Here is a 25,401-nt window from a genome sequence, read left to right as displayed (position 1 = left end):
AAGATCAGATACTTAAAGACTTCCAGTAAGGTATCTTTACTTTTACTCAAGTATGGTTTTTCGGTACTTTATACAGCGCTGTTTATAAGGCTATTTAAGTCATTTGTTGAATTCATGCAGCAATTTGGACAAGTAATGCAAGTTACTTAAATAAGTAACTGTAATAATATTACTCAATGTCAAAAAGTAACGCGTTATTTTACTTCTTTATTCACTAAAGCAATAATATTATTGACAAAATAGGGCTGTTAAAGTTAACGCATTAATAACCCGTTAACACAATCTCACTTTAACGCAACAAAAGAAATAGTGCCGCTAACGCAGGTCTCTTTTTGACCCTGAAATCACCTGTCATCACATGACCTCGACTGCCGACGGTAGCTGAATGATGGAGAGAGGGCTTTTAGATGCGAAGTTCCATTTCAAAAAGTTGCAAGACGGCTCGACTAAGGCTCTGTGTACTGATTGTCAGGCTGAGTTTAGTTATCACCGCTAGTTATCACCGGCTGAGTTTAGTTATCATATATATATATATATATATATATATATATATATATATACAGTTATCATATATATACACAGTCGTATGCAAAAGTTTTGGGGTATTGCAGGTCTTTGAAGGGGGTCTGAGGGTTGTCCTTGACCATTCTGATCATTCTTCGCCTTTGTCTCTTTGTTATTTTTCCTGGCCTGCCACTTCTAGCCTTAACAAGAACTGTGCCTGTTGCCTTCCATTTCTTAATGACATTCCTCACAGTGGAAACTGATAGCTGAAACCTCCAGGATTACTTTTTGTAGCCTTCCCCTAAACCATACTGCTGAACAATCTTTGTTTTTAGATCATTTGATAGCTGTTTTGGGGCCCCCATTTTGCAACTGTTCAGAGGAGAATCAAAGAGAAGCACAACTTGCAATTGGCTAACTTAAATACCCTTTCTAATGATTGAATGCACCTTTTTATGTAATTGAAGGCTTAACGAGTTCATCAGACTAACTATGTGTTGCAGTTAATCAGCATTTAGTAGGCAGAGAAATGATAAATGATAAGGGTGCCCAAACTTTTGCACAACCTTTTTTTCACATTTGATTTAATTTCACACAACTAAATACTGCTACATCAAATATCTTTGTCTGGAAAACACCCCAGCACTCAGTGTTAACTAGAAAAGGAATATTACAATATTATATTGATCTTTTTTGGTGAAGACAGGAAATGAACATGCAGCCTCAGAGGGGTGCCTAAAATTTTGCATACCACTGTATATATATATATGGCGGACAACACTTGCAAAAGAAGCGAGTAGCTGACTGGGTTCGACAAAATAGAAACTATTGTTCAATATTAAGGTCAATCTGTGGTTGGTTAAGTATCTGAAGTATGTTTGAGTGAGATTTGAATATTATGGAGCAGGATATCATAGTAGGCTATGAGACAACATGTCTTAAATGTATTTTATATTCCATAACAAGTCTAATTTTGTGGATGTTGATTATACTAGGGAGAATAGCCTTTTCTGATCTGTTGGGGAGCTTACTGAAACATGTGTCCAGCGTTTGTTGTTTGCTGTTAGCAGCTTTTGGCTTCCTCCGCCGTTTTGTCAGATAATTCTGGATGGTGTCGGGAGATATGAGCTCTTATGTTTGTAGTATTACCACAATACTTCACCTTTCTGTAGCATATTTTGCTGAAAGCATGGCTCATGTCTATCTCATTCTTTCCCTGTAAATTATGAAATCCAAAATTCTTCCAGACGTGTGATTTAAAATGTTTAAGTGCAGCATGAATCTCGGTTCTCAGCCTTTGCATAGCTACTACGTGTGAAGCTGCGCTTCTAGCCAGAAGGAAATCATGAACGAATAGATTGCAATGCGCCATCTGTAGGATTATAAGCACAATAAAATAATTAAAAGTAGGCTACCTGACAAAATATCGATTTGGAGGCAGCGTGGCGATTAAAAAATCGTCATTCACAAAGATTCGTAACTGAATCGATTTTTTTCTACTTTTTTCTCCCCATCCCTAGTCTGGTCCAGTGAAAGTGGGTTTGTGCTTGTGACAGAACTCAATGCGTCTGTCACATAAATCAGTGGTTCTCCGCCGGATCATGGCACTAACCAATTTCAACATGTGTAGCTTTGTCCTTCCTTGTTGCCTTGTCTTCCGGGAATGTGGGAGTAAACCAGGGTGCAGGGCGGGGAAAGCGACCCGTGGAGCAGGGGTGCTCAGTGTTTTAAAGAACTAATGTATGAATTGGTTTTATGGCCTTGTTTGATAACAACACAAATGTATTTGTGAAATGCGTCATGTCAATATGCTGTTAAATGGGGAAAACCGGGCGAGGCTGTTAATTGAGTGTGACGCATGTCATATGGTATTGTCCAGGTGGATAAATATGTGCCGCATAGCTCAGTTGGGAGAGGTTTCTGGCGTGAGCAAGACCTACGAGAGTAATTGAGATTAAAATGAAAGACTATTTCTGTCAGAAATATTTATCTATCAAGCATTGCACAGTCAGTCGGTGAAGAAGTTAACCCTTTTGTTATCTTCAGGACATTGTGACCCATCAGTCATTGTGACCTACCATCGTATTGCGACAACTTTACAGCATACAAAAACAAAGTGAAGCATTTTCTTTTAACCGTTAGGCTATCTCAGACCCCCCACATTGCGACGGTTAAAAGAAAATAATTTGTATTTGGTCAAATTTGGTCAACACAACAATGGTTCGTTTATGAACCTTTGGGTCATGTGACCCGAAGGCAGCACAAGAGTTAATAAAGCTTTATTGCTTGCGGCCGCAAGGACACAAAACATCACACGCCTTGGTGCTACAAAGTTTGTCCGCAACAGCATGTTGTGCTAGCTAACTATTTAAACATCACCGCTCTCAACAGGCATTGGTTCATACAAAGACATGTAAATGTCCCATGGCTCTTTTTTCATTGGATCCCTTGCATGGACCTTGCACCTTGTGCGTATAAGAGCGGGTGTGCGCTCTCTGACCCCTTTAAGCTTGACCATATGATTAACATATTTTATGGCCTCTCCAGTAAAGGTGCCAGTATGGTACTCAGACTCCGTTACGGATGGGCGGGCCGCCGGATAGGACGGATTAATTAGCATTTCTGTTTCTTTTATGGTTCTCCGAAGGCTGGGGGTGCTGAAAACAATTCACCGCCAGAACAGTAGGTGGAGAAGCGTTTTTTTTGTTGAAAACACGTTGCTTTGTTGCGTCTTTGTAAGTTAGAAATCGTCATTGTTTATCTCCCACCTCTCATCACACGTGTGACACTCTTACCAGCTGTCACTAGTCAGACGATGAGTGCAGCAGGTGCAGTCACATAGTATTATATTAAAGACAAACTCAAGGCCCGCGGGCCAAATGTGGCCCGCCACATCATTTTATGTGGCCCGCGGAAGCTTAATGGGCTATTGAAATAAGTCTACGCTGCTTTACAGCGTGCATTGACCATAAACGACATCTCTCACCATGCATTTCGATTGTGTTACGGCAAAATGACGACATCCCGCCTCTAGAAAGCAGTGTATGCACATCAGTGTTAAACGCAAAGTTTAACTGGGTGAAGGCGAGCATGGTTTGAATGACAGCACTCCAATGCAGCCGGTTCTGAGAACGTACCCCATGTTCATTTTCAGCCAAGGTCCTCGGGCATTCAACCCAAGTTGGTATCGCTCTCGAACTTGGTTAGAGTACTCAGCCAAGCTAGCATGTTTCTGCTTCCCTTATCGACAATTTGGAGCCAGAAATGATGAAGACATCACCTTCATTAGACAAGGTTTTACCAATTGGAAAACGGCAATGTTTATTTTACATAAAGCTCAAAAAGCTATTCTGCGTTCAGATGAAGGGCAAAAAAAGTTTTGCTCTTGCGCTATGCGCGCTTGCATTTTGTCACCAAACACTGAGAAAAATTTGCAAATTAATCCTCCAAGAAAAACAGCAGATTGTCCAAGAATTAAAAGGCGGACTTAAATTGCAGCATAATAGGCCCTATGTTCACAAAAGCTACAACAAAAACACCATGTTTTTACATCGTTACTGACGTTACATCGTAGTTACAACTGGCCCTTTGACGGCAACCATAATGCTGATGTGGCCCTCGGTGAAAATGAGTTTGACACCCCTGCGATATAGACAGGGCTCTGGTTTTGTGAATTCATTTCTCCACCAAGTGTATAATCCAATGTGAAAAATGATAAACAAAAAGACTGATATAATTGGAAACAAAAAGATCCATACAAACTGTATGTACAGTCAAAACTACAATGCACTACTGTAGGTCACTAAACAGTGGCAGTCAGTGCACAGACAACAAACTCAAGTTTCTGAATTCGCTAGAGTAGAGCATAAACTAGCTCACAATAACATTTCTCTCCAAGAAGTTCTCATCATAGACGTCTTTCAAAAAGACGACCTTAGAGAAAACGCCTTTCTGTCGAAGTCGGAAATGATGTAGTTTGGAAATGATGTCGTAGCGGACCAATCACGGCCAAGGGGTATCCGTCGCGTACAGCACGGCATGAAGGATCGACAGGAATTTCAACGGTGCACGGGAGAGGTCTCCATCGTCCCCGCAGACGACGGACAGGGCGTTTCAGGGCGTTCCAACTATGCGTAGGCCCTTCCCATGTGTCCGTAATCGTGAAGTACAGAGTAGCATATAACGGCCTTAAGATAGTGGTCAGCCCAGGTCCCCTTGTTTACGTAAGCCTAGTGTTACCTAGAGTTCAGATTTGGGGGTAGGCCTCTCTTTGCGCACAAAAAATTTGGAACACAGTTTCATTCTTATACAGGATAAAAGGTTACATCTTCAATTTTTGAGACAATTTCATCCATGGAAATACTGTTTGTCCATTCTTCAACTCTGACCCAAACCAACCACTCGGGCACACTCCTTTACAGTGCTGTGAATGAAATTTCCTCCACAGTGCTCATAGGCCACATTGTTGCTGGTGATATTTGGTAAGGACCTGCCTTACAACAGGCCTACAAGCCTCTCTCAGCCTATTGCAGACAGTCTGAGCACTGATGGATTGTGCATTCCTGGGGGCTATTGGTCGTATTAATTTTCAGGCTAAGATAAAAAACTTCCCTCTTTTTGGTTCGTGGAAGCAACTTTCGATAAATCAACATAGTAACATATCAATTAGCACTAACCTGCTCCAGAGCAGGCTAACGTAAGTGTAGCTGGATAAGCTTGCCACACCCCTGGAAAATAATTGGCAGTTCCCTTTTTGAGAGTCCCAGTTGACCAAGAAGATGTATTCTAGTTCGATTAACTTTCCATACCAATAGAGTTCTTCGCGATCGCCGAGATCCTTTATTTTACTCGGATGAGTTCTTGTTTGAGCGATATCGATTCAGCCGACAAGGACTCATTTATTTGCAAGACCTTCTCGGTCCGTACATTGCAAATATCACACGTCGCAGCAAGCTTTATGCTTTATGAGCTTATGCTGCTGTATGTGAATATGTAACACTATGTTTTAAGAAATGTCTTGTCTTATCTGTTCTGCCTGTGCTTTTTATGTTTCACTGTGGGAGAGTGGGAAACGTCATATCGAATCATCGAATGTTCTTAACTTTAATGCAGATTTTAGATTTGTATTAGCTGTCAATCAATAAGCTAACTAGCATGATAGCTAGTTAGATTTCTAGATAACTAGCTGACTCGATCCTGTCCACTGTTACTTCTAGCTAGTACTATGCATATACATACTATTCCTTAAATTATACTTTGTTAACTCTTAATCTCTTTATTTCATCAATGAGGTAAGCAACAGGCTATTCTGGCTCAGCTGAGTGCACATACATTGCTTGTAGGCTACTCATTCATCAATAGTTCACGCTGCAGCAAATGCAGAATTACATCCGAGATACTATGCTATGGTGTCTGGCACCAAGATGCTAGCAGCAGATCCTTTAAGCCCTGTAATTGTGAGGTGGGACCTCCATTGTTCAGACTTGTTTGTTCATCACATCCCACAGTTGCTCGATTGGATTGAGAAAGACCTACTGAAAGATCCTACCTTCGTCAAATGGGGGTCAGATGGCTGAGCACTTAGGGAGTCGGGCTATTAATCAGAAGGTTGTTGGTTCGATTCCCGGCCGTGTCAAATGACGTTGTCCTTGGGCAAGGCACTTCAGCCTACTTGCCTCAGGGAGAATGTCCCTGTACTTAGTGTAAGTCGCTCTGGATAAGAGCGACTCCAACTGACAGGTGCTGTAGGGGGTTAAAAATTGGCCAAAAACAACCAAAACTAATTTCCCTATGCTTTAAAGGAAGATGGGAAACTGAACAGTGTATTAGTATGAACCAAATAATGCCAATACAAATATAACTAGAGATGGTACAATTTCTGGGGAAATTGTAGGGTGTGCTTACTTGTGTTGGTTGCAGGGGTCCGTATTTAAATTACATTTCTGTATATTTTATATTAAAATGCATAGCCTACTTATTATTTATAAAGATTACATAGATTTAAAAGCATATTTTTTTCTGCTCATTTACAACTCAAAATACTAAGAGTGAAGAGTAGAATGAAATAGTTGTCTTCTCATTTCCCCTGCAAGAGGGAATGGTGATCAGCAACCTCATAGTTGAATCAAAACGAATACATTTGGCAGACCGGTGTAAACATTGACCTAATCTCTATGACTTAAACGCCATTGTGAGTTTTTCCATTCTTGTGATATTTTCAGGCATTTAGCCTACTCATATTGCATTAATTCATTAATAAAGAACCCCCTTTGAAATGTATTTTAACAACAACGTTACCAGCAGTAGCTAGCTATCTCAGATGGAATCGCGATTCAAATAGTATCATCTGCTAACTGAAAATATGCCCCAAAAAACGTTTATTTAGGGGAAAATCACTCATTCATAAGAATGTCAGTGGTAGCGATCATTGTCAGTAACAAGGCAAAATGTGATATAGCCCTGCTGTGTGGAGAAGCTGCCCCGGTAGATTGTAGGCTACAACTACTACTAGACTGTCTTGGTAGCGATTGCGTTGGTTGAATTCGATTTAACGTTACTTCCATTGTACGGTCTAGGCTGAAATGAATTATTTTCATGAACAGATTGACAAAGTTTAGGCTGTGGCAATGGAGTTCAGGTTAGTAGTCACTAGTCAGATAGTTTCACCAAAAACATGTGCCGCCGTTTGACTTTCTACAGTACTGTAAACAGCTGTGGAGATGTTTTTGTTAGCTACAGTAGCCTACTATAGTAGCCTATAGGCTACTGGACAGTGTTGCAGTGAGCTACACTGGTTTGAAACCACAGGTAATGATAATTTCACCCAAAAATAGTTTACTTGTAATATAATGTCATAATAAATCCTACAACGAAAATGTATTTGAGAAGAATGTTTATTTTAACGATTGAAAACAGATGCATCATTGATCGCTGTAGTATGTGTTGCCCGGGCAACAGAGGCTAATGTCATGATGCTTTAGTGAAATAGTAGACTACTGTTTCCGAAAGTAGACGTAACTACTTCCTTATATCAGCTTATATTGAGCATTACACTTCACAATTGTGTTTCATATCACAAAGTAAAAGTATCTCAAAGTAAAATGAGTAAATAGTTATCACCCTGGCCTATTTGCTTGTGTTGTTTCTGCAGCTCCCTTGCAGTAAAGCAGTTAGCCTAGCTATATCCCAGAAGTTAACAAGCTGCTAAACTAATGTTCTGCTAGAGGTAGTCACGCGATATTTCGTGACGTTAGTGACGTCAGTAGCGTCAGTGACTGTGGCTAGCAAGTTAGCCACCGTTAGCTTCACTTTTGCCACAAAAACTTAATTAAAACCTAAACCGTGCAACGGAACATAAATCCCAATAGAACCAACGCAATCGCGACCAAGACGAACCTTTTGACATCAACTTTGTCTATGTAATCCAAATATTGACTGAGCCTTAGGGGCGCGAAAATAAACAATAATAATAAATATATATGTGAGATAACAATGGGTTGTGCTCGCCGAGGCAAGCACACCCCAATTATAGTTACTTGACTGAGTTAAATCAGAGCAAGAATGGTCAAAGTAAGGTTAAAATGAAATAGGCATGTAATGACATTGCAAATGAATGAAATCAATTACAAGGCAAACATGTTACAAAATGTGGGCTTTAAATCTTACCTACTCTACCATGATCATTGTAAATCAGAAAGACCGCAAGAGGAGCAAAGAGAATTAGGACAAGGACAAGCCAGAGCTGAGGAGAATGTCTCAGGAAATGAAGAATCCACAGAACAATGCTTCACATTTCCCTTTATACACAAGGACAACCAATCAGACCAAATCTTGACTTACTTATCAACATATGACTAGCAATGCCAAAAACGTCCATCCAGAAACTCCAGACTTTAGCATATGAGAGGTGGGGGCAGGTTGACACCTACCCTTACAGTGCCATGATAACAAGATTAGTGTAATTAACATCACCTGTCAGCAATGTTCTCTCTAAGCTGCGCGCCTGCGCGGCCGCACAGACCACTTGAAGGACCCGCGCACTCGATTTTTCAGACCGCGCACACAATTTGTTTTTATTATCATTTTATAAAAACTTAATGTTCAGTTGATCGTTCAAATGCGGCGAAGCCCACGCAAGCTTTTAACAAAACGACAACCCTTGCGCTCATCTCAAGCTTTGACTAGCAACAAAAATCAGGAACGTTACCTTTGCAGGTGCCCCAAATTTAGGGCAATTTTACATTTAAACACTAATGGCTTGGGCTTCCAGTTTCGACGACTGTCATGGCAGCTGCTTGTTAGTGAAGCAGCGACCAACCTAAACCCTTTTCCACTTCCTCCCTTGATTTATTTATTCAAAAGAAGTGTGATAGTGCATGGAATGTCAAGATGAGTCACCAGAGCAGAGCTGGAAGAGAGAAAGCAAAGCCTACCATCGTGATGAATAATGCAAAGTTGAACTTGTTTCTCCCTAAAGAAGCTAATGCTAACACAGCTAGGCCACACCCTGTAGAGAGTGAGGATGATAAAATGAGTGTAGCAATATTAGCTGAGCTAAAATCATTTCGAAGTGAATACAATGACGTCATCACCTAATTTGCATATTTGTAAGGCTGCTGTGAGCAATAGTATCTAGGCTACCCGCAGACCTGGAGGAGAGCTGCTGATGACGAAATATACTATTGAGTGTCCTTAAATCGCAACAGGCTATTTGAATGGTTTGACAGGCAAGAAACAAGGAAAACTCTGGGGAATTTGATTTCAGATATGGATATATTTAAAATAATTGCCAAGTGCTTTTTAATGTCTTAAAGTTTGATGTATAACTCAGCCTTACAATACAGACAGTATGCCCATGTATCATCACCAATAAACGGTTTCAACCAGCCTTTAAACTCTGTGTTCCCACTCCTTTCTGTATTTTAGCGAGTATAATTTTGACTTTGACGACATAGATGGACAGTGAAGAAATGTTTACATTTATACTTATATACAGTATTTATTTTGCTCTGTAAGCCAGGGCAGGAACAACGGTGGCTTAGAGCATGCATGATTCATTTGCAGTCTGGATGCGAAGTGTGTGGGTCTGCTGCTGTCTGCTCTGACTGCTGTGCGAGGCTATTGTGAGACTCACCACCTGTGAGTGCTTTGGGACAGCGGAGGAGCTCACGGCAGCACCCGCTGATCGTTGAGGCGGTACTGCAAAACTATCACGCTTTCATGTCAGAGTCTCCAAAACACCAGCAAGTCTCCAACAACACCGGAAAAAGTTGCCAGATTTGTCGCTAGTCGCTTTTGACAACAAAAGTCGCCAGGAGGGTTTGGAAAGTCGCCAGATCTAGGGACAAAGTCGCGAAGTTGGCAACACTGCCCATATGGAGGACCGGATTAATCAGGTTGAGGAAAGATCTGCATGCCATGCACGCCTGCTAGGCTACTTGCTGCGACGAGAGAGGTAATTCGAGCAAAGATGTGAAGAGTTGGAACATTTCTCAGGGAGGAACAATCTCCAAAATTATGGGATCTTAGAAGATTCGGAAATGGGAGATGTGGCTAAATGGACTGAATCTTTCTTGAGGGAGTTACTGGATCTACCCTCAGACTTCGCCCTCCAGATAGAAAGAGCACATAGGTCTCTCCAACAGACACCTACGGAAGAGGAAGCCCCTCCGCGATTGCTAATAGTGAAATTTGTCAACCACCAACACAAGCAACAGGTGCTAGCCTGTTGCACACAAAAAATCTGCGGTATAACGATATACATGGACCATGACTACTCACCAACTGTACAAAAGAGAAAACGCTGACATCAAAAAATAATATCAAGTTCCCGACCCCATATCCAGCGAAGCTAAAGGTCCATCTGAAAGAGGGTGTCAAAACATACTATTCCGCTTGGCAGGCAGCAGAGGATTTGATGTCGCTGGGAATTCAGACGTCCATTTCGGAAGGCGAGAGACTGGACAAGGCACTGAATCAAACTCGCTGGCAGATAGCATACGGCCCGCGCAGAGGGAAGATGCTGTCTCACAGCCTCATTCAAGACATAGAGGCCCTTTAGAAAGATGACCGAAAGAAGGTGAGACCGGCACAATATTGAACGTTAAAAAATCCCAGATCGAACTATGATGGCTTTGTTTTGAGAAAACTATGCTAACTAAGTTAGATATCTTGCTCTTGGTGGATATATTACTAACAACATTTTGGACTCCGACGAAAATCGTTTTTTTTTTTTTGTTTATAGGGAGGAATGGAGGGGGTGAGGGGGGGTTATCAGGCAGAAGACGTTTTTCTTTTATTGCCAACGATATAGGCGAGAGCCCTGTGTTTTTTCACATAGGTTTTCCCTCAGAGCTTACGTTTTGATACTGAGATGTTTTATGTTTATTGTTCTTTTTCTTGTTCATCACTTTTTCTTGTTAAAGTGGAGGAATGTCTAAGTCTGTCTTTTGACTGTCTTTGAGATTTAAAAGTAAGAAAGCAAACTTGAATTGGAGAAACTTATAAATGGAAGGTATAAAAATCACTTCATTTAATGGTGACATTGGTGTCCTCAATCCAATCAAAAGGGGCAAGATTAGGGCTACAACTAACGATTATTTTAATCAATTAATCTGTTGATTCTTTTTTGATGAATCAGATAAAAAAACAAAAAGCATTAATTTCCAACCCTTAATTCAAAAACAGAACTGACAGTGCAAATTCACGGTGCTAAAAATCGTCAGAATGTGCACAAACAGGCACACAATTTTTAAAAAGTTATTAATATTTGCATGTATTTAATGCCATTTTCAGAGATGAGCAATTTATTAGTTTTGTTTAATGCTTTATTGAAAATTAAAAGATTGTGGAAGTAGGCCAGACTTTATTAGAATAATTTTGTGTATATTTGAGATTTTTTGACACAATTTTGACAAAAGTTAAGATTTGCGAGGATGAAGCTATTTCCAAATATAAGTGATTTTCTATCAATTTATTTGAAACTTCACTGAAAAAGTAAGGGCTGTGGAAGTATACCAGACATTGTTAAGATTCTCTGGTGTCTGTTTGAGCTTTTATATTCATAAAAATATTATAAAAGTCTACATTTTTCTAAATTGTATGGGTAGTTTTCACCAGGTCCCTAACGCGACGCAGCAAAGTAGCGTCTTCCGAATGTGAGACGATTGTCGAATATGAAACTGACTTCACTTCGGTCAATTAACACACTTTTTTGATGTATTTAGTGTGAAATGCTCCCACACGCTGGAAGACTTTGGTCGTCCTGATTTCTCTGCGTCCACCATGTGTTTCAGAACAACGTTACTCAACAACATCTCTCCGATGGTCTTTCTTCTACCTCCGCTCTGCTCCGCGTTCAACTAAATAAAAAAAAATATATAAATTCAAACTAAGTGGCGTAATAGTCGCGCGACACAACAAATCGATAATGACATTTGTTGCCAACGCTTTTAATAATTGATTTTATTTGATTCGTTGTTGCAGCCCTTGGCAAGATACCATCTAAATTATGTGATGCGAGAGGTAGGAATCTTTGATGTGTGGAGGGAGTTACATCCAACAGCCCGAGACTACACCCACTTTTGCCATCCTCACTCTGTGTATACAAGAATTGATTACTTCCTGATGTACAATACAGATAGACATAGAGTTACTCACTGTGAAATGGGTAATTTTGATGTCTCATACCATAGCCCCCTGTATTTTACTATTGCTTTAAACAAAAATGCTTAGCATACATTGAACTCTTGCATACTGAATATTCCTTTGGTTAAAAAACAGTTAGGAGAGGAAATTCAATTTTTTTTATTTGAATGATACAGGAGATGTGGGCCCACCTATGTTGTGGAACGCATTCAGAAATCAGAATCAGAAAATAATTTATTTGCCATGAAAGTTCGCACAGACAAGGAATTTACTTTGGCAGGAAGGTGCATACAATAAACATAGGAACCTAAAATTAAAATATGTGGACTATCTATACTAAGGGTACATAAACTAGCAGTAGCTAAGTGGAATTAGAATTAAATAAAATGTACAATAAAATATATGTTGCCATGAAATATAAGTTGCCAATTACAATATGAGAATACAAAAAATACAAATATTACAAAAGATACAAATGTACAAGATAGAATTGTGTAAATGCAATTTGTTTTAAGCAGGAAGTCATTTACAGTCAGTGTGGACCCTTGGCCTCGTTGAAGAGGCCAATAGTGGAAGGGAAAAAACTGTTTTTGTGGCGTGAAGTATTGGTCCTGATGGACTGCAGCCTTCTGCCGCAGGGGAGTGACTGAAACAGGGAATATCCAAGGTGGGAGGAGTCGGCCACAATCTTCCTCGCTCGCCTCAGGATCCTCGAGGTGTGCAGGTCCTCGAGGGAAGGCAGATTGCAGCTAATTCACCTTCAAGGCAGTAATGAGAGGCAATATTATAGCACGTACAGCACGTCTCAAAAGGTCAAGACAGGAAAGGTTGGATTCACTGCAGTCGAAATTAAAGGTGCTACAAAGAAAACATCAAGATAGTGTAGACCCAAACACTGAGCAAGAAATGAATATAGTTAAAAATGAAATTGACGAAATATACACACAGGAAATACAGAAGAAACTTGTCTATCTCAAGCAGAAATATTCGAAAGTTTGGGCAAAGCATCCAAGCTGCTTGCCTATAGGCTAAGGAAAAAACAGGCAGACCATACACTCTATAAAATAAAGAACCCTGAGACTAAGGTGATTGAATGTCAGCAGGAAAAACTTTAAGAATGCATGCTGTTTTTCTACCAAAAACTATACTGTCACGAACAGTTAGACAATGATACAAAAACCAACACTTTTTTACAATCAATACAATTGCCAACAATCACTGATGCTCAGAATAATATTCTGCTCAGGTGACTGCAGAAGAAATTACCTTGGCTATTACAAGACTTAAGACTGGTAGCTCTCCTGGCTCAGATGGTTTTACCTGTGAATGATATAAGGCTACACAGAAATGTCCCCTTCGTGGAGGGAGGCAGGGATTTTTCTCATTCCTAAGGAAGGCAAAAACATGCAGGAATGTGATAATTTAAAACCTATAAGTATATTGAATTTCAATTTGCTCAGTGTGGAAAGAAATTAGAGGGAACTTTGCCAGTCAGTGGTCATAATGATTGCTGCATAACCTTTAAATGTCTTATCCTCGTATGCTACTTGTGCTCTGGTCTCCTTCAGACTCTTAAGAAATGGGGATCAAACTGATGTGGATAGATTGATGGACTCATCAACACACAATACCCCATACTTTGACAAAACAATTGACCTGTTTGAAGTGGTTGATGGGGGTTTAGCATGATTTACAAAATTCTAGTATTGTTGGTTTAACCCTTATTTGTGTTTGTTGTTGTAGAACATTCTGACTGCCATGAAGGAGATGGTTATGGACAGGACATCCATCTTTATAGCCCATAGGCTGTCCACAATTGTCGATGCAGATGAGATCATAGTACTGAACCAGGTAAGGATTTGACCTGGTAAAGTTTACTGTATTTTGTGGTTGACCCTAATCTTAACCAGTAAGAAGTCCAGGGAAGTGCTCAAAATGTAAAAGGGCCTTGAAATTACATTGTAATTATTATCTTATACTTGAGTGATGACTGTAGCCTGTATCAAACAACCAAAGCTGAATAATGTAACTACTCAAATGACTTTACAAGATCCATAAACCCATGTTGTTTGATATGATGAGCAACAATCGTCATGTGGTAGTTATTTAAAAAGGCAATTATTATGCCAGTTATACTGATGCAGTGTAGAAATGATCTGAGTCAGGGACGGACTGGGGGGAAAATTGGCCCGGGAGTTATACTGTCAGACCGGCCCACTCAGTAAACGGTGCGTGGCCCATTCAATGCATCGCACGTATCGACCAGTCATTGGCCTAAATTGGAAAAATACCCATACACTTAGCATTATTTTGGATGATTACAAAGAAATTACATCATATAGTCGCTCTGGATAAGAGCGTCTGCTAAATTACTAAATGTAAATGTAAAATGTATATATGTTTAATTTCTTATGTTAAACTTCCAAAGTCCGTAAGAACACATTTCAGAAGACACGTCAGAACATTTTCCAAAACCGGCACCATGAGTGTGAATACAGATCACGAGGAGCAGTATAAAGCTAAGTCAATGATTTTAGAATACAAAAGGTCTTGGAGAAATGTATACGTATTCAAGCTGTGACGTGAAATAATATGAGATGCTGACGATGTCAGAGGGCCGGTTGGTAATGGAAGTGGGACGGTATTTTGGACCATCCCAACCCCGTCGGCCCACCGGGGATTCTCCTGGTATCCCCGATGGCCAGTCCGCCCCTGATTGGAATCCCAAATAAACGTGTGTTTTAACAACGGGAGTGGTGATGAGCACACCATGCTGGCCTCCCAACCTTTATCCTGCTTTGCACAAACTCATCACTCACTGCGTTTACATGATGGTATCAATTCGAATCTAGCTTTATTCGGATAATGCAAATATTTGGGGCCACTGTTATTATCCGAATATATATGGCAGTGAATAAACCGAATCATTGGCCGAAAGCATGTCATATCCCAGTACGATACGTGGCACTGTTTTCATTACAACTAGTGGTGATACAGCCCTTTCCGTTGACCTCTTCACCACTACCAACAACAACATCAACATTTCGAGAAAGACGGCAAACGGAGAGCAAGGTGAAGCTACGTCCCTCTACATTTTTGTGCATGATGACAATAGGAGTACTGCGAATGCAAACGGCGCTATTGGCTTGCGTTGTTCGTTTGTTTCTGCTGGGCCGGCTCCCGGCAGCGACAACTTTATCGTCTTTTTCGACTTCCAAGTCACGACCTGGGAGGGAGGGCGGCGGGATCTCAAGCATGCGCAAAGATGCAGAGTCCAGTTCAGAGTCCAATTCACCGTTTACAAGCATGCGATGTCCGTATTATCAACCGACTTGGATCGAGTTATCTCGGAGTGTTGATCGGATCGTAGTCAGACCGCAATTATTCGAACAAAGGTGTTTACAAGAAATTGATCATTCTATTTTAGTCCAAACAAACCAGCAATTCAAAACCATTTAAATGCAGTGACTGAGACTTTTAATGACAACAGACATGCTGTGAAAGTCAGACTCTACTAAGCTCTATGATAATATTCTCTCTCCATCTTCATTGTCTCCCTTCATTTTCTTTCTCTTTCTCTCTAACTTGCTCTCACTCTCTCCCTCCTCACATTTGCTCCCCCAGGGTAAGATTGCAGAACGTGGGGACCACGTGTCTCTCTTGGCCACCCCTGGAAGTCTGTACGCAGACCTGTGGAACACCCAGAATAGTAAGATCCTTAGCAACAATGACAGCAGCGCCCCCACCGGGCTTCTACCCAAACACCTCACTCAGAAAGAGCAAGAGAGGAAAAAACTTCAGGAGGAGATCCTCAACAGTGTTAAAGGCTGTGGGAACTGTTCTTGCTGAGAATAGGTACCAGCTGTCAAGGACACCTTGACAAGGACAGCAGGTCTAGCGGAGCTAGGGCAGGGAGACACAAGAGGGGGGTGTCTCCCTTTGACTCACCCCTGCCAGATCCTGCATTGTGACCCCTATCCCCACCACCTGACTTACTCCTCCAGAGAAGGCCATTGGCCCCAAAGAGGATGCTCAGGAGCAAGCAGTCTGTCATTGGACGGTGTCCACATAAATGGAGAGAATGAAACTTAGCATATCCTTCCAGACCAAGAAAATAATTAGAGATCATGTATATATGACATACATGTGCCAGTGGGTTTCTCAATCAACAGTAAGGGGGTGTTACTTCTAAACATGTGTTCCATCCTCTCTGGAAACTTACTGCGTTTTGTATGCACATTCTTGTGAAATTAATATTCTACATGCCTTGAGGTTGACATATTAGTTACTTATGGTCATAGGTTTTTTGTCTTCTTGACTAAATTATTCTGTCCAAGTAATTGGGAGCTGTAGGTCATTGTTTTTGTATATTCTTACTCTTTATCAAGTTTGAAATGCGTCAGAAAATGTAGATGTCATGCATTATCTGAGTAAACCTGTGTATATCAAGTATTCTAAATAAACTATGATTTGATGATTCAGAATGTGGCTTCAAGTAATGTGCACAGCTCTGCTGACTTAAATGAACTGAAATTATTTTTAAATCAAGATAAGTCCTGAAATGTTTTGATCAAGCAAGTCAGCAGCCTCTTCACTCATGTCATAATGGACATGTCATTATCTATCACCCCTATATAAGTATTTAAAGGGTGGGGGGGGCACACGACCCTCCTGCTAGCTTGCAAGCTTCAAAGGGCCTGCTTGAGATGACACGTCTCCAGCAACCATTTGTGCTCTCTGTTTGTGGCGGCAATTTGAACAAAGAACATACCTTGATTAGAAATGTTAAGGAAAGTTCTGTAAAAATTCACTATTACCACAAGAGTAGAAGGTGGAAAATTATGAGAGGGATGTTTGTGTAATGTTTGTTACTTTTTAAAATGTGTTTACTGAAATCTTGATTCTAGTAACTACTCCTTCCTGAAAGATAACCAAGTCATCCTTGGTATCTACACAAAGCTAACATAATAAAACAAACATTCAACTATATTTTGTAACTGTACCAAGATGTTAAGAACAATATTTGAACATAATGAACCAGCCAGAGATCAGTTCACACCTTTTGGTAGGTGTGAAGGAAACGGGGAGTTGAGAACCCAGCTTCCCCCAATCAACTTCAGACAGGTCCTCCTCCTAAAGGCCGATTTATACTTCTGCGTTTTTACGCACACGCACACAGGGAACGCCCTCTCCGTCAAGAAACACCCTCTCCGTGTCCTCTCCGAGCCCCTCAGCCCTCGCAGCTAAACAGTACATGTAACAGGGTTGCCACGGGGTCTTAAAAAGTCTTAAATTCGGAACTTTAAATTTAAGGCCTTAAAACGTCTTTAAAACGTCCATATTTTCATCCGAGGTCTTAAATTTCATTTAGTCAGGTCTTAAAAAGGGTTAACCCTCGTTAATTTCCAGAAAGTTATTACAAGGTAGCAAAAAAGTATTGAGTCGTAGCCTACAAAGCGAGTCTTTGCTACAAACAAAACCAGCAGAACGCTGCCCTCAGAACGTTGGTTTGGTGTGTTGTATTCCTTTCTGGAGGATAGCCTATTGGTGTTGGTACGTACGCGGTGATAAAACTACAAATCCCATGATAACTGCAATATCTGCATGCGAAATACGTCTGCACTTCCTCAGAGTTCGTTAAAATTCGGCTACCTGTGGAAAATGGGAAAGTGTACTTTCAACGAGACATGAGTTGCATTCGACATGGACTGAATTCATGCAGCGCCACAGCCGGCTGCAGACGACGCTGAAGTCGATCGCACCTATGGCTAGATCACAGCGATTTCCGCTGTTGGTTACAAGCACTAGCCAGCTCCAGGCTCGCTGCAAACTTCAATTGAAAAATATTCAATTCAGTTATTAATGTGATTGCTTTATCTGTAAATTAAATGTATGCTTTTTTTTATTTAAATGAATTCCATTCATAGAAATTACATGTTTTCTTCAGAATGTCTTTTGATTTAAATATTTTTGGGGTAATGCGTTGTGTAGGTCTTACATTTCAATCTTAATGGTCTTAAAATGTCTTAAAAATTTCTTAAATTTGACTTACTGAAACCTGCAAGAACCCTGTGTAAATCAGCATCTGAATTAAAATGTAACGAGAAATGGGCAGTGTAGTTGCTGAACGTGCTTATTTTATTGATGAAACGGTTCATTTGTGAATTTGCTCAGACTGTTCGATAACCTAGCTAGCATTGCAGTGCAGCGCCTACTCTTCTGGCGGTGAATTGCTTTCAGCACGCAGAGCCTTCGGAGTAGTATGAATTCAACCAATCCGTCCGACTCCGTCCGACTCCGTGCGTGCGTCTGTCCGTTAACGGAGACGCAGAAGTATGAATCGGCCTTAACTCTGAACTGTATAAAACTCTTGAGATGACAATCGATCTCTGCAAAACCAGATATGGCGTGAACGCCATCAGGATTCCAAAGGACATCGCCAAGCTTCTCCTGGGATTCAACAAGATTAGTGCCTGAGCAACACTACCTGAACGTTTTTACAGAATTAATACCCAAAACGCAATTCTAATTGCAACCTCATGCAGACTTCAGATTCTTCAAATGGGCCTCAGACGCGAACCGCCCTCAACCTCATTGATCCACCCGGATCGAACGTAACTATGGCTAACGCTTTTTCCTCCCTTACATGGCATTGGCATGAGCTCCGTTTATGATTTGTAATGATGTAATCATTGACTCTAAAATGTGTCTTTCTGTAAGTTAGACCATTTCATTATGTTCATTGAAACCAATCTCATATCAAATTCATAATCTAACTTGTTCTATCCATGTTAACTTTACTTTAATACATTCATTGTAAAAGAGATGTTGATGTGTGAGTGTTCACTAATGTTACGATTGTCGCTACACTTAGAACAAGAACAAATTCAATCCTTCAGATTTGACTGATTATTACATATGTAACAGGTCAAGGAATGATTCATATTTCCTGTATGTATATTTTATTTCACCAAAATTGTGGTTTCTTTTATGGTAGCTGTTGAGAGCATTGTTTGTGTGAGTGCCCCCTGTTGGATGGTGATACCTATATATGCTGCATTTTCGCGCGCCCTGCTCTGTCTGTGTTCTTGGCTGAGCAAGGTACGTGTTCACACTGTAGTGAAATGCAAATTTTAAATGAATAGGTCCGAACTTAAGTTTTTTGGTGCACACTTGTATTTATGTATGTGTTCTGTATGAATGTACACAGAATTGGGCAAGTTGTTTGGGAACTTTACTGTTGTGGGAGCTTGGGGGATGTCCGACATAGCTAACTTCACGTACTGTTTTGCTGTATGCTAGCAATCGCCATTCTGTAGCCCACGTTTCAATTGTCCTTTTCTTTTTCTGCTCTGTCTGTGTTCTTGGCTGAGCAAGATTGGTGTTCTTGGCTGAGTAAGGTCTGTGTCATAGACTGAGCAAGAGACGAGAAATAAAGTGCCGAAAAGAAATTCAGCGTCCTGTAATATATGCACCGGAACACAACGCAGTAGTCGGCGAAGAGGCAGACCAAGCCGGCTACATTGGTGCCGTGACCCGGATAACATCGCTTCAGATCATCGCCAGGGTGATCGCCGGTGGTTGCTGTAACGAGAGAGAACCTTTTCGGGACATTGACAAGTAAATGGGCTAATGTTAATGTGTAATTTGTAACTCTTAATTGCCTCTATCTCAGTTAGTATCATTTTACATCGTGACTTTTATTTTTTTTTCTCTTCATATTTGCATTGACTAGTAATTCACATATTATTGCCATAGCCTAATACATCACAACTTTTGCAAAAATGGCTGATGGTAAGGATGTGGAGACACCAATTAGTTGGGGGGATGTTGGTTTGGTAAGCCGAGGCAGGGGCCAGTTTATGAGGGATGGGTGCACGCCAGTTAGAGGTGCTGGAGCACTAGGCAAACCTGTGCTCTCGTCCACGCGTGTAAATACTGATGCACATTCCCCCACACTGCCCACGCATGGGTTAGGGTATGCCTCAGACATTGAGAGTGGTGTTAGTCCAGTGGGTCGCCCTGTATTCTCATACACCCACGCGCACACAGATGAGCATTCTCCATGTCAGCCAGTGTCTAGTCAAGATGTGAGCTCCTCAGACCTAGGGAATCTCATTACACAATTAGCTCACGAAATCGGAGAGAACATTGCTAGCCAGCTAAAGAGATCTGTTAGTAGTGTAGATAGCCCAACCACTCCTACACCTAGTCTGAATTTAGGACATGGACAGTCTGACTTGAACATGACTGGAGTAAAGTTAGTTATGAAGACATATGTCAAAGAGCCACCGTACTTCAGGGGTGATGGAACGGACAAACACACAGTGCACGAGTGGGAAGAAATTATGAGCGTCTACTTGAAGAAGAGGGGTGTGTCCTCACGAGAACAGTCCCAGGAGATAGTGTCAAGACTAATGGGAAAGGCTAGAGACATCGTTAAAGTTACACTGCGCAGCATGCCATCGCTGCGGCCAGCTGAAGACTCCAAGCTTGTCTTTGATATCCTGAAACAACATTTCAGTGAGGTAACCTACTCCTCAATGCCTCTAGCAGATTTTTATAACACTCTTCCTCTGGCCGGAGAAAGTCCCATGGACTACTGGATACGCTTGAATAAGGCTGTGGATGTCGCAGATGAGTGTCTGAGGAGGCAGGGGCGAAACATCGACGACCTCTCTCACGAGGTCACAATGATGCTGGTGAAACACTGTCCTGACCCTGCTCTTGCAAGTGTCCTGAAGTGCAAAACGGCAGAGAAGTGGACAGCAAATGAGATTCAGGAACATCTCATTGAACATCAGAGAGAGGCTAGAACAATGTCTCAAGCCAAGTCTTACCGGTCAAAGAACATTGGTGCACATGCTCAGACATCAGCAATAGAGACAGTCACTATGAATAACACCACAGACCTCACCTGCTACTCAAAAGCAATGGAGCCCCCATCCTCTACTCAGACCGAGAGCGTCTGTATCCAATCTCTCATTGGCTTGCTGAACCGTGTGCTGGAGCAGAAGGCCCAGACAGCAGTAGCCGCGCCGCCGAACAGAAGTCCAGTTGCCATTGTTCAGAGTAGATGTAGAGTCTGTCAGTCTGCTGAACACTCAACTACTGCACACTGTAGACAAGCAAACCTCTGTATGGGCTGTTACAAGCCTGGGCACTGGAAGAGAGAGTGCCAACACCGCCGGCAAACAATGAACACCCAGCCACAGTTAGTGCGAGCACAGCCTGAACATGAGCAAGGTGGAGCAGGTTTAAACTAGATGGCTCACATACGGAGAGGGGATGTGTGAGTATCGAAGCATCAACCCTCGAAGAAGGTGAAGAATTACAGGAGATGTATGTCAATGTTTGTAAAGCAATGTCGGATAATTGTACAGTAATCGTTCAGAATATTCTCAAAGTTGAGACGTTCAGTGAGTTATTTCACGCACCAGTCACAGTTAATGGCTGTGCCCAGTTACAAGGGCTCCTTGATACAGGATCAATGGCTTGCACGATAAGTGAAGAGGCGGAGCAGCGATTGCTATCAGATAGCGTCCTGAACCAACAGCAAGAACTCCCGCAGCGCATCATCCTTGTCGGCTGTGGAGGAGTACAGGTGAGCCCCAAGTGCATGTACGACATGGAACTGAGTCTGTATGGGGTGAAGTGCGTGGTCCCAGTCCTCGTGGTCACTGGTCAGGAAGATGATGTTATAGTGGGAACCAACATGCTGAAATACGTGTTACATCAGCTGAAAAATGACAACAATTATTGGACACTTATTTCACGCAACACACAGGGGTCTTCAGACGGCGAACAGTTTTTGGAGATGATGGCAAGCCTCACAAGATGGAGGGGTGGAGATGTGCCGGAAAAAGTCGGGACAGTGAAGCTAACTCAGGCCGTGACTCTCCTCCCCAAACAAGAGTACCTACTGTGGGGTAGACTGCCGAGTAACGTGCCCAAGTCCCCTGGGAGCACGGTTATTGTGGAGCCTACCACTTCCAGGTGTGTGCCTCGAGGCATCATGGTGGGGAGAGTGGTTACGCCGCTGTGGGGAGATGGCTGGACCCCTATGAAAATCACCAACATCTCCGACAAACCACTCACCCTTAAAAAGAACAGCAAGCTGGCAGATGTCTCTCCTTGTGTCGCAGCTGAAGACTTCACATTGTTCCAGGGTTCCTCTCAGAGTGATGATGGCTTTGTTAAAGTGACTCATGTGAAACAGGACAACAACACTGATCTAAAAGACAGACTGCAGAAGTCTGGTCTGGGAGACGTTGACATTGATCATTGTGAAGCGAGCCCCTCCACCAAGCTCCAACTCGTGACATTGTTGGAGAAGTATCAGGACATATTTTCAAAGCACCATCTAGACTGTGGAAAAGCCAGGGGCTTTGTGCATAGAGTTCGCCTCACTGACGACCGTCCTTTCCGCTTTCCGTATCGTAGAGTGCCGCCAGCCCACTATCAAAAGCTACGTCAAACAATCACTGAGATGGAAGAGCAGGGAATCATACAGAAATCAATGAGCGAATATGCTTCCCCACTCGTGATGGTTTGGAAGAAAAATGGCGATCTTCGTATATGCACAGACTTCCGATGGATGAATGCGAGAACCATCAAGGATGCTCATCCTTTACCCCATCAATCTGACTGTTTGGCTGCCCTTGGTGGTAACACTGTCTTCAGTACCATGGACCTCACATCTGGTTTTTATAACCTGCCCATGCATGAGGAGGACAAAAAATACACCGCCTTCACATCACCACTAGGCCTGCACGAGTATAACAGAATGCCGCAGGGGCTTTGCAACAGCCCGGCGTCCTTCATGAGGATGATGTTAAGCATCTTTGGCGATCTAAACTTCAGCAGTCTTCTGTGCTACCTAGATGATCTCTTGGTCTTTGCCCCCTCTGAACAGCAGGCCCTCAGCAGGTTGGAGGTGGTCTTTCAGAGACTGCGGGAGCATAACCTGAAGTTGAGTCCGAAAAAGTGCCATCTCTTGCGGAGGTCTGTGAAGTTCCTCGGACACATTGTGGACGGTGACGGTGTAGCTGTTGACCCGGAAAAAGTTGAGGTCATTGTCAAAATGTCGAAGAGGGACTTGATGGAAAACGATAGCTGCACTCCTTCTGTCCGAAGAGTGAAGTCGTTCCTGGGGATGGTATTTTATTACCAGCACTTCATACCAAATTGCTCTTCCATTGCAAAACCCCTGTTTGCTCTCACAGCTGGCCAGAAACGGAGAGGAAAGGCTGAAAAGTACAGCCAGAATCCAGGAGTTTACAGAAAGCTCAAACCTGCAGACTGGACCCTTGACTGCGACTCTGCCTTCGCCAGCCTCAAGGAGAAGCTCCTGAACTGTGCGGTCCTCACCCATCCAGACTTCTCTAAGCCACTGGTTCTGTCCATTGACGCTTCTCTTGACGGCCTTGGAGCAGTTCTGTCCCAGATACCAGAGGGGGAAATTAAGGCACGCCCGATCGCCTTTGCGAGCAAGACTCTCACTGGCTCACAAAAGAGGTATCCTGCCCACCACTTAGAATTATTGGCACTCAAATGGAGTTTTTGTGAAAAATTCAGCCACTGGTTGAAGGGCCACACGTTTACAGTTTGGACTGACAATAATCCTTTAACTTATATAATGACAAAACCAAAACTTGACGCTTACGAACAAAGGTGGGTAGCAAAGCTTTCTCCATACACATTCAGTATCAGACACATCCCTGGGATAAAGAACATTGTGGCGGATGCCCTAAGTAGAGATCCTTTTGCAAAGTCAGTGAGCCAACGGTTGATCAGCGAGCCGTATGAAGGTCTGTTGGCCGAAGCAGAGGGAACAAAGGAGGAGAAAGTCCAGGATCTCTTCCGCTGCAAAGTCCAGTGTCTCCGGACAGAAAATGCAGGCTGCTGCGCAACCATGGACTCCACTCGAGACATGCTGGCTGGTAGTCAAGAGTCCTCACATGTGAGATCTGTTTGTGAAGCTCACGTAGAGTGGGAAAAAGGAGCAGGAGCAACTCAGTTTCTCAAGGCTTCTTCCTTCTTCCTCAGGCGGTACCCTCAGAACAAGACACAACTCCTGCCCTGTCCATTGGCGAGCTAAGGCACAGCCAGGAAACGGATCCAGTTATCAGGGAGGTCCTGCCACTCATTCTGAGGGGTGGGCCACCACCTAGGCAAGGGAGAAGTAAGTTAACAGCTACGGCTCAGACACTGTGCAAGCAGTGGCATCACCTGAAAGTCCAGGACGGAGTCCTATACAGGGTAACCAAAGACCCATTAAGCAAAGAGAAGAGGTATCAGTTTGTGCTGCTTGTTAGCTTGAAGACCAAGGCTCTTGCTGGTGTGCATGATCTCGCTGGGCATCAAGGGCAAGCTAGAACAGCACACCTTGCTCGACAGCGTTTTTTCTGGCCGCAAATGGGGAGAGACATCAAGGAATATGTGAAGTGCTGCCAACGCTGTATCCTTGCAAAGACCCCTGAACCAGCTGCCCGAGCCCCCTTGGAGAGCATTCGCACTTCAGCACCCATGGAACTGGTGTGCATTGATTTTTGGAGTGCTGAGGACAGTAAGCAAAGATCTGTTGATGTGTTGGTCATAACAGACCACTTCACAAAATTGGCTCATGCGTTCCCCTGTATCAACCAAACTGCAAAGCAAATAGCGAAGAAGTTATGGGATAACGTGTTTTGCATTTATGGTTTCCCAGAGCGAATACATTCCGATCAGGGAGCCAATTTTGAAAGTAAACTCATTGCCGAACTCCTCAGCCTCACAGGAATTACAAAAACACACACAACAGCATACCATCCCATGGGGAATGGACAAACCGAACGGTTCAATAGGACGCTTGGCAGTATGTTGCGTGCTCTACCACTAGCAGCCAAACAACACTGGGCCCAACAGATACAGACTTTGACCTTTGCTTATAATGCCACCAAACATGAGACGACTGGATATCCTCCATTCTACTTGATGTACGGTCGAGTCCCCAGACTCCCGGTAGATATGATCTTTAAACAAGTCCTGAAGGATCCAGTCGTGGCCAGTCGCGAACTACAAGACCTATGCTGAGAAGTTGATGGCGAACCTCCATGTGGCTGTCAGCATAGCTCAGCAGCATACGAGAAAAGAACAGCAACATCAAGCTGATGGCTACAACAAGAGAGTCCGTGGAACCCACCTAAACGTTGGCGACCGAGTTTTGCTGGCCAATAAAGCGGAGAGGGGGAAAAGAAAGCTAGCGGACAA

The 25,401-nt window shown here is 42.5% G+C and overlaps 1 protein-coding gene across 1 annotated transcript in view; it reads left to right on the top strand.

The window, feature by feature from the left end:
- Window positions 1-17,268, top strand: part of abcb7 (ATP-binding cassette, sub-family B (MDR/TAP), member 7) — a 94,897-nt gene extending 77,629 nt beyond the window's left edge. The window contains exons 15-16 of the mRNA XM_047051388.1: window positions 13,894-14,001; window positions 15,775-17,268. Coding sequence (XP_046907344.1) covers window positions 13,894-14,001; window positions 15,775-15,999 — 333 coding nt within the window. The 3' untranslated portion in view covers window positions 16,000-17,268. The remainder of the gene's footprint in view (window positions 1-13,893; window positions 14,002-15,774) is intronic.
- The last annotated feature ends 8,133 nt before the right edge of the window (window positions 17,269-25,401 follow it).

The sequence above is a fragment of the Hypomesus transpacificus genome, unplaced genomic scaffold, assembly GCF_021917145.1.
Source record: "Hypomesus transpacificus isolate Combined female unplaced genomic scaffold, fHypTra1 scaffold_152, whole genome shotgun sequence".
NCBI lineage: Eukaryota > Metazoa > Chordata > Actinopteri > Osmeriformes > Osmeridae > Hypomesus > Hypomesus transpacificus.
The sequence above is the reverse complement of the archived record's forward strand: the minus strand, read 5'-3'. Positions and strand labels throughout refer to the sequence as shown.